This window comes from Haliaeetus albicilla, chromosome 5 (genome assembly GCF_947461875.1).
Source record: "Haliaeetus albicilla chromosome 5, bHalAlb1.1, whole genome shotgun sequence".
NCBI classification, from domain to species: Eukaryota; Metazoa; Chordata; class Aves; order Accipitriformes; family Accipitridae; genus Haliaeetus; species Haliaeetus albicilla.
In genome coordinates, this window is record NC_091487.1 from 16,992,763 (window position 1) to 17,006,409 (window position 13,647).

Here is a 13,647-nt window from a genome sequence, read left to right on the forward strand (position 1 = left end):
TTAATATTTATCTTTGCTGGGAGTGAATTTGGTAAATCGTTAAATGATACTAATATAAAACCACATGATTTTCCTTTCACTTAAAACATGTGAAGTATTTTGAAAGCAAATGCATTTATCCCTCACCCCTGGCTGGGTTGTCTTTCAGACTTCCCTCCAGAAACCTCACCTTTCCTTAGCATTGTTTAATAAATATTCTAAATACTAGCTCTAGAATGTGCTCCGCCCCCTAAGGATGTTTCAACCTCAGAACAGTTGGAAAAGATGCTGTCCTAAAAGCAGCTTTTTTTTTTTTTTTTTTTTTTTTTAATACTACAGCTGAAAAGTTAGTTGTAAATAAATAGATGGGATCCTCTCCATTGCTAGTGGCTGTACTAGCTTCTTGGACTCGTGTAATTCCACATACCAGGTTTGATTCCTAGCTGTTCTGATAAATAGTCTTGCTCTGTTTCCAAAAAGATTTTTTTTGTACTAGTTTTATATCTGCATATTTAGACAAGGTTTTGGAATGTCTGATCCACTCTGTTTTTACTGGTTTTTGATGAATCTGGTGACGGAAACGGATCTGGGACTAATCTCTCAAATTTGTCTTCATTACTTTTGCAGGTTCTTAGAAAATTTCGAGCACATGAGACGAACTTACTTATTGCTACTAGTATTGTAGAAGAGGGTGTTGATATACCAAAATGCAACTTGGTGGTGCGTTTTGATTTGCCCACAGAATACCGTTCCTATGTGCAGTCAAAAGGAAGAGCTAGAGCACCAATTTCCAATTACATTATGTTAGCAGATACAGACAAAATCAAAAGTTTTGAAGAAGATCTTAAGACATACAAAGCAATTGAGAAGGTATGAGGTCAAAGGAATGTGCCTGGTTTTGTTAAATATATAGGTATTTTTTTAAGGGGAAAATCTCTCATCATGTTCTGTTCTTCAAATGTTAAGATCCTCAGAAACAAATGCTCAAAATCTGTTGATACCAATGAAACTGAAACTGAACCCATTGTTGATGATGATGATGTATTTCCACCCTATGTGTTGAGGCCAGATGAGAACAGTCCAAGAGTTACTATTAATACTGCTATTGGACACATAAATAGGTAAGAGGCATATTCACTTTTTTCTACTTGTCTTGACTAAAAAGTTTCTTTGTCTTGCAACATGGAAGCACAGGCTGGGGCATTGTACACATATTCACTTAGAAATCTCGACAGGATCTTCTCTCTTACGGAAAGTGGTCACAGTGATTGGAAGGGATAATTTGCTTTTTGTCTCTTTGTCCTACAGAGGTTCCAGCTCTGATAATAAATATAGTGATGTCATTCCCTGTTTAATTAAAAGCTGCCCTGAAAACTTGAGTTTCAAAAGGGGTAGTAAGATTATTTTGGGGTTTTTTTTGCTCAACAAGCTAGCTTTAAACATACCAAAACAAATAAATAAATAAAAGTGGCTTGTTAAAACTGTTAGTAAAATCTTCCAGTTCTACTATTCACATTTGTAATAGCAATCTGTTGTCGTGTTTAAAAACAAAAATAAAGCTGAACATAATACAAGTCCCCAGGACAGGATGGTATGCTTCCAAGGGGGGCTAGCCAAGTACCATCTTTTTAAGGCCATGGCAATTAGAGGAGGCCCTCAGTGACAGGAAAAGATAACTGTTATGACACTTCAAAAAAGGCAAGGAAAATGATCCGGGGAGCTACAGACTGGTCAGTTTTACCTTAGTCATATCGAATATTATGGACGAAGTCCTCATGGAAGCAGTCTCCAGGTGCATAAAGGAAAAGGGGGTTGGCTGCAGCCAGTGGAGTTTTATTGAGGGTAGTTTTTGCCTGACCAACCTTGTCTCCTGTGTGATGAAGTGATTGACTCTAGGAACCGCAGAAAAGCAGTGAATATCATTTACTTAAGTAAAGCTTTTGATGCAATTGCCCTAGTACCTTATTCCTAGTACCCAAATTCTTGAGATGCAGACTGTTTCGGTGGACTGCCTGGTAAATAAAACCTGGCAAAGCAGTCAGATTCAAAGAGTGTAATGGTAGATGGTTCAAAGGCTAGCTGGCAGCTGGTTATATGTGGCATTACTCATGGGCCACTAGGAGGTCCAATACAGTTTAACATCAGCATGTTTGCATTTGACACCAAGCGGGAGAGGGAGAAGTGAGTGCTGTGGAGGAAAGACTACCATTCAGAGGACAGAACCATGACAGATAAGAGGAATAAGATGACAGTAAACTCGGAAGATTAAATGACAAATGCACACTCTGGGACCTGAGATGGAATAGTCTTGTGCATCATTACAACCTTGGAACCACCTTGCTGAAGACCAGCTTTGTAGTAAAGGACTTGGAGGTCTTCTGCTCTGTAGGTAGTTGAATGAGTCAGCAGTGTACCCTTGCAGTGCTCAGTATGGCCTGAAACCATCTTCTGTAGTGTTTAGACCAGTAAGGTAAGATTCCACTGAACCGTGTTTAGGTTTCAATTTGCAGCTTTTGATGATTTGTAAAATGTTTTGTGCACTTAGGTACTGCGCTAGATTGCCGAGTGATCCATTTACGCACCTAGCTCCCAAGTGTAAAACCCGAGAACTACCTGATCATACGTTTTACTCTACTCTCTACCTGCCAATCAACTCACCTCTTCGAGCTTCAATTGTTGTAGGTATTTGGGGAAAGAAAAGTACGGAAATAAGTGAATGTGTTGTTATAGATGTGTCTGTGCCATTTCTAGAATTAGTTTCATTGTTGTTAATGAAAACTGCTTTTTCTTTTCCTGTGTTGTGCTCTGTAACTGTATTTAGATTGTGGTTTGTTTCTGTTATAATCTGTTTTCCAGCAGTTACTCTTTATTCTAAATGTAAAAATGTTTAGATACTCTTCCCAGTGCCTTGGCTTTTTTCACATATTTATGTGTCAGTTGTAGGAAAATGTCCTTCATCAGTTTTGATCAATAGTATGTTGTGTTGTTTTAATTTTGTAATTTTGTTTTTTGTGGAAAAACAACATAAACTTGAATATCTTCACAAAACTGTCATCAGTGCGTTTTTTAAAAAAGTTTTGCTTACCTAGTTTGTGTTAAATTAAACTAATTAAACATGTATAGTAAGTAATGTGCTAATCAACCGAAGTTCTTAAGAAATATTTAAATTTTTATAGGGTCCTCCAATGAGTTGTGCAAGACTGGCTGAGAGAGTTGTAGCTCTTATTTGCTGTGAAAAACTGCACAAAATTGGTAAGAACTGGAAAAGCAACACCTCTTTGGTAAAGAATATTTTATAATTGAGAAATTGAGCATGGTATGGATGTTACACATATACATGCATTTCTGCTATAGCCATCTGATATAGCTTCCTTTCCCTTGCCTTATTTTGTGATACGATCATGTACTTACTAATTTAGCTTACACCTTGTAAGCTAAAGTTAAATTTTCCAGGGTAATCTTGTTATTTAACATATTTTGTCTTAAACAGCAAATGCAGTGTTAATATAAGACACGTAGATTTTGACATTGAATGTATTTAATAAAGAGGAAAAGAGTCTTGTTCTCTAGAAGATGTTGATGATAGGTCAGGGACTACATCCCGCAGCCAAAAAATAACTTGTTTTTTAAAGTCAATTGTTACAGATTAAAATATAAAATACACAGCCCTAAATTTATTGTATTCTCTACAGTATTGTAAGTCATGTTCCAAAAATAGGACATTGCAGGATTACTTCAGGTCTCTTGTCTCTAGTAAGTGTAATGGAGCATATTCTTTATTGTGGAATGTTTTAAAGAGAATTCCATGTTATGAGTACTTTGATGAAGTACAGAAGTATTTATGTATCTTTTAAGCAAAAAAATTTGTAGGTCTGGGGTTTGTATTTTTTTTCTGTCTGAGTTAAACCTTTTGATCACTGAATTCATACCAATAAATGTATCCAAGAATAACACCGTGATTGCTCAACTCAGTGTTGAGAGTGCACATTCAACAGTAGTAATTCCCTTTTTAGAATGATACAGAACTATAACTGTTCCCTCTTTCTTGGCATAACTCTATGTGAGTGATTTTTTGAAATTACTATTTCAGTCACTGGTTGCTTTTTATGGGGAAGAAGAGTTTATTTTTCTTTGATACTGTCATTATAGAATTCAGTTTTTTTTTAATTAAAATTTCAGATGTTTTTACTATAAATAAGTATTTTTGCCAAAAATTAAACCTTTATCACTCCTTCCCCAAAGCTACACTTTGGGAGCCTTGCAGTAATAAGTGTAGTTTAAAAACTTTGGTGAGGTGTTTTCATGAGCAATCACACCTACTGCGTAGTATCTGAAGGAACCAAGATTTGATTGTTCATAATGCTATTTCTCTGTACTCTTTCATAATATTCAGGTGAACTGGATGATCATTTGATGCCAGTTGGTAAAGAAACGGTTAAATATGAGGAGGAGCTTGATTTACATGATGAAGAAGAAACCAGTGTTCCAGGAAGGCCAGGCTCTACAAAACGAAGACAGTGCTATCCTAAAGCTGTTAGTATCACTCACTGCTGTCCACATCTCTGATCAAATGCTTTATGTACTGATAAGGCAAAATTGCCAACTTTTAATCTGATAAGAACCTTTTACAATAAGTCTTTAATTTGTAGCGGAAATATTTTGCAGTTTTAACTGTATGGAAACTTGCACTATTACCTGAATGAGCTTATGGGACCATACGCTTTAGAAGCGTGCTTGTAGTTCAAAGAACGTACACTTTCTGTAAAGCTTGTTGGCTGTATTTGCCAAGTATAGAAATAACCGGGAGGAAGAATTGTCTTGCATTAATAATCTGTAAAATCTTTACATTCTCAGGTAAATATACTAGAGCAAAGGAAGAATTACTGGCTTTCTAGACAAATAATTGAAGATTCAGGGAGATGCCCAGGGGATCAAAGTTATCTGTCAGGTGCTAAACACACAAATTTAATTTTTTTTTTTTTTTTTTAATTAGATGCTTGGTTTAGTTTGGTGACTTTACTGGTTGAACACAGAATTTCATAAATTTTTGTTGAAATCTTAGAATACCAAAGAAGTGTATTTTTAATATTTTTTACTTTTAAAATAGTTCTAAATATTATACTTAATACACTAAAGGGGTCACACTGTAACTCTGCATTATTAAGTGACTTATCCATAGATCTGTTACAACAGGTTTCAGCCACATCAGTTTGTAGAATTGCACTTCTTAGATAGTATTTATGGAGGAACATGAAATACTTTAAGAGAAAACGGAGAAAAGAAGCTTTGTCAGAGTATTTTGCAACTGCTCTGGAACCTTCCTTTTTGCCCTGCAGTTGTTACAGGTTCTGTCTAAAGTCCTTTGAATAGGACAGGTAACTCATTCAGAATAGATTGCATAGTAACTTCTGATAACACTTGCATTTCACGGAGAAACTGATAGCCTTTGGTCACATACGAGAATGTCAGCATATACCCTCAGAGCAGTAGGCTACAGTGCTGCGTTGTTCTTGTGTGCAGCCTCAGTTATGGTGATAGCCCTTAAGTAATTCCATTCTTGGCATCCTCTGCATGCCCCAATTTTATTAATAGTTTAAATAATTGGTTATTAGGAAAGCTTAGGAAAGGATACTGTGGCATCAGAGTGTATTACAGAGGGAATGACAGGTGAGAAAACCTTTTTCTTGCAAGACTTCACGACCAGTTTGAATCTTTGCACAGTGTTTCTTGATGCTTCTTGTTATAAGTGCCTTTCTCAGTCCTCTTACCTCACTAGTGATTGTTGGAATAAGAGTGACTCGCAAAATGCGCAATTACGGTATCTCTCATTTAGAGGAGTTGATTTGTCAAGTGACGCATCATTCTTTCTCAGTTATTTTTGTAATGCAGAATCCAAGCATACTTTCCCTTGCTTTTGTACCAACTTTTCACATCTGGAAAAGAAGCTTTGGCAAATGTTGAAGGTCTACAAGATCCTCTTGGGCTTAATATAGTTATTAAACTTATGAGTAATTTTCCATTAAGCCAAGACCATAGTTTTGCTACAGTATAATTTTAAAATCCAGGACTACATGTATTGCAATTTAGTTTTAGATAAACAGGAGGATCATTTTTGAGACCTACAAAATAATGAACTCCTACCAAACATAAAGCATGGTTTCTTAAGGTCTATGACAAACATGAGCAGCAGAGTTAAAAGTGCTTGTGGGTGTTGCAAGTATTCACATCTGCAAGCTAGAATTGTTATTAGAAAACTTCTATAGTGTAGTGCCTGGGCAAAGGGGCAGTGTATTGAATTTTGTTTGTGTGTTTGTCACCAGTGTATAAAACTTTTCTGATACTTTTAAACAGTTCTGCTAGGGAAAAGAATCCATGTTAATGAAACTGTAGGTTCAGCCAAGCTTATATGAAAATTGAATTACTGGGATGTAGGTTTTTTTCCTGTGCACACACGTTTTCTTTTCTACACGCCACCCCACCCCCAACTGTTAAGGTCCAAAGACCTTGGACATGAAGTGTGCTCCGAAGTTACTGGCTAAATATGGAAATTAGCATCAAAATTCCACTTGTATTTATGGTGAAGTGCTGTCTGTTCTACAGTTAGACTTGCATTTCTAAGACAGGGTGGACACACAGGAAATTTAGGGATGCAATGGAAGTTGCCTCTTGGCAAATAGGAAGATCTGGGAGTATTGTGCTCCCTTGATGCAAGTGTTTGGACAGATCTAGTGGCTGCCAGGCCAGGCTGCTGACCAAACGTTTTTGCTTAAGAAAGAAAACATGACTTAAGTCCAGATTAATTTTTTTATTCCTCATTTTTAGCAGTATCTTTCCAAATAAACATGTGAAGTCTTGTTCAAATAGTCTTTATGTGAATTTTGCAGATTTTTATCGTGTTAAATTTTTTGTGTGTGTTTTGATTTTTAGATTCCAGAATGTTTGAGGGATAGTTATCCCAAACCTGATCAGCCCTGTTACCTGTATGTAATAGGAATGGTGTTAACGACTCCTCTACCTGATGAGCTCAACTTCAGGAGACGAAAGTTATATCCTCCTGAGGATACGACAAGATGTTTTGGCATATTGACAGCCAAACCTATACCTCAGGTAATGAATCTAGCTCCTTTCCTTATTCTACATGCCTTACAACCTGTCATTTTCCACTTATTCCTCACCCCCAGACTGAGGGGTTGGAAATTACCCTAAGTGCTGCTTATATCAAATAACTTCCAGAAAATAAGCAATAATATCCATCCCATCCAGTCACCACTTCATTTTCTGTCTTTAGTGATGGAACAATCTGTTCCGTTTTTGCCAAACTTTTGTTTTACAATTTTATTTTTTATTATTTTGCGGTGGCAAATTCAAAATGGTCCTCCTTTTTTTGCATGAGGTATGATAGGAGTGGTGTATCAGCTACAGAGGTGGCCTGCAGTGCTGTCTTATCTGTGTGAAAGCTATGGTAACAAGTCCTCCTAGCATTGCTAGTCTGCAGCGACAGAAAAAATAGACCATGTTAATTGAAATTGATACCTCTTGCTTCAGAAAATTTTAATTTTTAGTAGAAAGGCGTTTTCTGTGGATGAGACTCAGCTGAGGAGGATTTTTTCAAATCATATTTTCTGTTGTCCACAGAAGAAAACATTTCAGGAATATTGCTGGTTTTCACATTTCTTTCTCCTTAATGGAAAAGGCTTCTGTTTTTACTTGATCTTATATAAAAAGCTGTAAAACACAAGGAGAACTATTAAAAAAAAAAAAAAAAAAAAAAGGCAGCCATTCTTTAAGCCTTCAAAATCTCATCTATAATTGAAGGTCATCAAGGATCAGAATTCTGATCCAGTTTGATGCAGTTTGCTGTGTGGTCAGGCAAGTGCTGCCTCAGCATCTAAACTAAACAACTGGTACTCTGTAGAGGAATCCTATTCTGGATTTTCTCTCTTGATTTCTTTTGGTTTTTTCTTATTTAGATTCCTCACTTTCCTGTGTATACTCGCTCTGGAGAGGTTACAATATCTATTGAGCTTAAGAAATCTGGTTTTACTCTGTCTCTGCAAATGCTTGAGCTGATAACACGACTCCACCAGTACATTTTTTCACATATTCTTCGTCTTGAGAAACCTGCACTAGAGTTCAAACCCACAGAAGCTGATTCAGCCTATTGTGTTCTACCTCTTAATGTTGGTAAGAACAGAGCTCTTGTCTTTTAAATATTCACTTTGAATTAATTTAGCAACATGTTTGTTAATGTTTATGTTAAATTTCAGGTGTTTGCTGTAGAAATGATACCATATGTGGTAGTATGAAAATTTGTCAGTTATATTTTTATTATTTCTTCACAATTCCAAATTAGTTTTAACTTGATGATGTGAGTTGATTTATAGTAGGTTTCAGCTGACTCCATAAGGGTCTAAAATAAATATATATATATCCTTTGAAATTTTTTTGAAATAATCAAATATGTGTGTAGAATAAGAAAAAAATTTTGTAATTTACAACTTCCCAGAAAAGTTCAGCCTGGAAAACTGTCCCCTGAATAACTGAGTTTACACGTTTTCCTTTTTAAGTTGATGACTCCAGCACTTTGGACATTGACTTTAAGTTTATGGAAGACATTGAGAAATCTGAGGCTCGTACAGGCATTCCTAGTACACAATATACAAAAGAAATGCCTTTTATTTTCAAGTTAGAAGATTACCAGGATGCAGTTATCATTCCACGGTGAGTACTGTATACATACTTTAGGTAGGTACCTACTGTGTTTATACAAACACTTGTAATAAGGGGGTGTTAGTGTCTGCAACAGAATTGCTTGTAAGAAATGAATGGTATTAATCTGAAGGTATCTGGTGGTGTCATAATTTAAAGATAACTTAGTCAATAGTTAATCTTATATAGTAGGATTTAAGTGTTTAGGCCTCCAAAGACTAATTACCTTTTTATTAGGAATAGTAGAGTTCACCACAAAACTTATGTAGTATTCTGATAAAACTTTGACTCCATCAAGAACTGGCCTACTGAAACTGATTTTAATTTGGAAGATGGATTGGGAGTTGTGTTCTCTGGTTACTGCTTATACACACCAAAGACCTACTAAAGGAAGGTATGCTGTTGATAGATGGAAAAATTAACAACTGGAAAAGACCAGTTAAAAGAATCTTTCTGTGGAGTGGTATTTAGAGGAGAAGTTTACATCATTTTATGTACTGGATATGCAAAGGTTCTCTAGAATTGGTGGGGTTTTTGAAGACTTAATTTTTCTCTGTCGTGTTTGGCATGATGTGAAAAAATGAAATGGATGACTGGCTTGTGCTTGTACCTAGTATATTGTAAGCAATGGTAGTTGCATAATATATATGGAAGATAAATATTAGTACTTTGTTTTGGCCTCATCTGTGTTAGACCTTTTTTTTTCTTTAAATATCTTCCTATTAGTGCTGATGAATACCGTGGTAAAAATGCTAGTGTAAAAAAGTAATGCTGAACCATCACTGTGTATAAGCATTACTTCATATGATCAGAGTTAACCCTGTAGAAGTAGCTCATAGGTGGTGCAAATTAGCACACTTGCTGGACTTCATTGAAGCTATGGTATTTCACCTGTCTGAAGATCTGGCCACAGTGTCTAAACCAGTATTATTCTTCCCCCTTCCCCCTGCCCCCACTTCCCCCCCCCCCGGCTTTTTTTAAATTGGGGTTGGGGCTCGGGTAGGTGGCTGAGTACATCTCTTTTATGAGAATTATTAGTTGCCATCTGATAATTTTCAGGCTTGGGAGAAGCCAAAACATTTTTGACCTTGTTTCATAGATTAATAAATGTCAGAATTTCAAGTACTTCTGTCTTCAGTCAATGTAAAAATGGTGGAAATATGTACTTATCCTTCTCTGTCCTACTTGCTTGTAAGCTCCGCAGGGGAAGCATAATACAGTGACTGTGTATTGGTACAGTTCTGATGGAATTCTTCAGAATAGGCACGATTATGAATAACATAAGAAAAAAGGATTTCCTGAAAGCTCCTTTAACCAGCATGTCCTTCAGTGAAGAAGTTCAGACAGCCTGGGAACATGGTTTTCTTGAATTTTCTCTTTGGAAGGAAGCTGAAAAGACTCACTAATAGTGTGTAAACAGTGTTTGCATAGAAGCTTAAAGTGATAGATGCAGCAGATCAAAGTATGAAATTAGTTAATGTGCAAATCTATATACTGAATGTTGATTTCATGATTTTTTTTATTATTATTTTCCTCTGCCTGTTTATCACCGTAGTATATCCAGTGAGCATCAGTAGCGACAGTAGAGGTATTGCAGCATTCTGGCTTTATTTTTCTAACATTCTGCTTTTATTACAAGAACTGCGTTGTCCTTGGAAGACTTGTGAATTTACCTTACTATGTATTTGGGGTTTTGTATTTTAACTTTATTTGTGGGATGACTTGGGTAAAATGCCAGTTTAGATGTGAGGTAGTACAGTCTTTGTATGCAGTAGCACATAAGAGACTAGACATTAAGAAGCCCAATTACCAAATTTCATTGTTAGGTGTTTGGAATTAAGAAATTGTCATTTGCAGCATTAGTCTTGGAGATTGTTGTCCAGAGCTTGATTTTGTGTTAGATGTTAAAGACATAAATCCTGCATTTAATTTAAATGTTTCTGTAGAGGGAATTTCATAGATTATAGATTGACTTTATTCTTCCTTATCTTATAGCACACTTCTCATTTAGTATTTGAGTTAGCTAAAAAAAATGGTTTCTACAACAAAAACCCCACCAACCAAAAACCTCAAGTGAGCTATTTAATGGTTTATCACCTGACCACATTAGAACATGAAGAACTTAGCACACGCTTTACTCTAACGCTATAACATATGCCAAAATATTGTTTGGGTTTTTTTTTAGGTATCGAAATTTTGATCAGCCTCATCGATTCTATGTAGCTGATGTATACACTGATCTTACTCCACTCAGTAAATTCCCTTCCCCTGAATATGAAACTTTTGCTGAATATTATAAAACCAAGTATAATCTTGACCTTACCAATCTCAACCAGCCACTGCTGGATGTGGACCACACATCTTCAAGGTAACAACAGTCATATTTGTGTCTGCTGTTTGTAGTTTGACAATAAAGTGCCTTTTTTTTTTTTTTTTTTTTTAATTATGGGATAAAGCTGAGGGCTTGTGTTTTCCAAAATAACTCTGATTTTTTTTCTTGAGGTACTTCACTTATGTTATAACTGTAACTTGAGTCCATTTTTTTGCAGGGGTAACTGTACTTTCACTTGCTTGTTGCAATGCATTAAGGTTGAATACTAAGCATAAGTCATCACTTCAGAAAGTTTAGGCTAGTAAGTTCTATTCATTAATTATGTACTTACATTAAAGTATCTTCACATGTTTTTTAGACTTAATCTTTTGACTCCTCGACATTTGAATCAGAAGGGGAAAGCACTTCCACTAAGCAGTGCTGAGAAGAGGAAAGCAAAGTGGGAAAGTTTGCAGAATAAGCAGGTAAAATAGAAGTATTTAATTCAGTTGCCTCTCTCTTAACAGTGATCTGATGACTACCCTTAAAGGTAAAATTCTTTTCTTCCCCCCTTTTCTCCCCAGATACTGGTTCCAGAGCTCTGTGCTATACATCCTATTCCAGCGTCATTGTGGAGAAAAGCAGTTTGCCTTCCCAGCATACTTTATCGCCTGCACTGCCTTTTGACAGCAGAGGAGCTAAGAGCTCAAACAGCCACTGATGCTGGTGTAGGGGTTAAATCACTTCCTGCAGATTTCAGGCATGTCTTTTTTCAATATATCCGACTTCATTGGAAAACAAGGTGGAAACTTAACCATTACTGCATGAATTTAAAACTGATACACTTTGTTTAACTCGCATCAGTGAAGCATAGTTTAAAAAGACTTGATTGTGAATGGTGAAGTTAGATGCTGCGGTCACTGTTCTTTTCAGAGGAACGTGGCTTTTTTTAAACATGTATCTGCATGTAGAGTCTTCTTGTCTTGTGATAATATTATTTTGTTAACAAAATCAGCATGTATCTTTACAGATATCCTAACTTGGACTTCGGATGGAAAAAGTCTATTGACAGCAAATCCTTCATCTCTATTCCTAACTCCTCTTTAGTAGAGAATGAAAATTACTGTAAGCACAGCACAATTATAGTCCCTGAAAATGCTGCACATCAAGGTGCTAATAGAACCTCTTCTGCAGAAAACCATGACCAAATGTCTGTGAGTTACAGAACATTACTCAATGAGTCACCCAGTAAACTCCAAATTGATGTCTCGGCAGAACTTGCAGCAATTAATGGTGTTTCTTATAATAAAAATCTTGCCAATGGCAATTGTGATTTAGTTAACAGAGACTTTTGCCAAGGAAATCAGCTGAATTACTGCAGGCAGGAAATACCTGTACAACCAACTACCTCATATCCCATTCAGAATTTATACAACAGTGAGAACCAGCCCAAGCCCAGCAATGAATGTACTCTACTGAGTAATAAATACCTTGATGGAAATGCTAACAGATCTACCTCAGATGGATGCCCCAAAATGGCAGTGACCACCATTACTTCAAAAGCTATTAATCTTTCAAAAGACAGAGCAGATTCTGAAAAGAACCCTTCCAGTGGGTACTCCTCAAAAACTCTCGGTCCTAATCCTGGTCTCATTCTTCAAGCTTTGACTCTTTCAAATGCTAGTGATGGATTTAATCTGGAGCGGCTAGAAATGCTTGGTGATTCATTTTTAAAGCATGCCATCACTACATACTTGTTTTGCACTTACCCTGATGCTCATGAGGGACGGCTGTCATATATGAGAAGCAAAAAAGTAAGTAATAACAATCCAATGGTATTATGTAACAGGCATGCTGTAACAAGCCATACATATAAAAATTTTGCTAGATTGAATGGCAACAGGTTGATTTAATTCCACAGCTTTACTGATTATATGTTGGGTAGCATGCATATTAGGAATAAAAATACAGGACTACAGGATTAATGTTGCCATAACTCTGATTGATTGAAACTGTTTTGTACAGTTCATTTTGAAATCTAAACGAGCTGATTACCAGCCTAAGAAAGGACAGGACTGAATAGAACTAAAAGTTCTGGATTAGTGAGGACGTTTGGACTGAACACTAGAGCTGTATTGAGTAGAAACTCTTTAACAGGAGCACTTGAAGGAAGGATTGACTTAGCAGCACAGAACCTTAGGTTGTAGTTGTATTTGACCTTTCCTTTGTTTCCTCAATAAGCTACTTTCCTTGAAAACTTCTAGCATAGTCTTACAGGAACACTAAAAATGAAACAACAAAAAAATCTTACAGAGCTGTTGCATCAAAACTTTTGAAAGCATTTTAAAGTAAGTGTAAACAGTAGGGAGCAGAGCCTTCAGTTCTACTGCTGCTGTTTTTAAATTCTGGAATAATTAATCGTGAAAGTTTGGGTTTGGGTTTTTTCCCCACATAATGTGATAACTTGAATTAAATTCTAAGGATTTGATTGTCTACCTCTAATAAAATGCATCACTCTGAGAATTAAATGATTGAGTAGTCTAATCTTGGAAGATAAGGAGAGCTAAATAAATTGCACAGGTCAAATAAAGGCAGTGATTGAATATTCAAGTTGAAATTTCAAGACTTTAAAAAGAAACATGAAAAGT

The 13,647-nt window shown here is 36.1% G+C and overlaps 1 protein-coding gene across 8 annotated transcripts in view; it reads left to right on the top strand.

Annotated features, from left to right (window-relative positions):
* Positions 1-13,647, top strand: part of DICER1 (dicer 1, ribonuclease III) — a 72,822-nt gene that overhangs the window by 43,342 nt on the left and 15,833 nt on the right. For all 8 annotated transcript variants that reach the window (XM_069783544.1, XM_069783545.1, XM_069783547.1 and 5 more), the window contains 12 exons: positions 607-849; positions 946-1,100; positions 2,525-2,657; positions 3,156-3,231; positions 4,373-4,512; positions 6,907-7,086; positions 7,950-8,163; positions 8,547-8,700; positions 10,874-11,056; positions 11,379-11,484; positions 11,584-11,759; positions 12,030-12,813. In XM_069783544.1, coding sequence (XP_069639645.1) covers positions 607-849; positions 946-1,100; positions 2,525-2,657; positions 3,156-3,231; positions 4,373-4,512; positions 6,907-7,086; positions 7,950-8,163; positions 8,547-8,700; positions 10,874-11,056; positions 11,379-11,484; positions 11,584-11,759; positions 12,030-12,813 — 2,544 coding nt within the window. The remainder of the gene's footprint in view (positions 1-606; positions 850-945; positions 1,101-2,524; positions 2,658-3,155; positions 3,232-4,372; positions 4,513-6,906; positions 7,087-7,949; positions 8,164-8,546; positions 8,701-10,873; positions 11,057-11,378; positions 11,485-11,583; positions 11,760-12,029; positions 12,814-13,647) is intronic.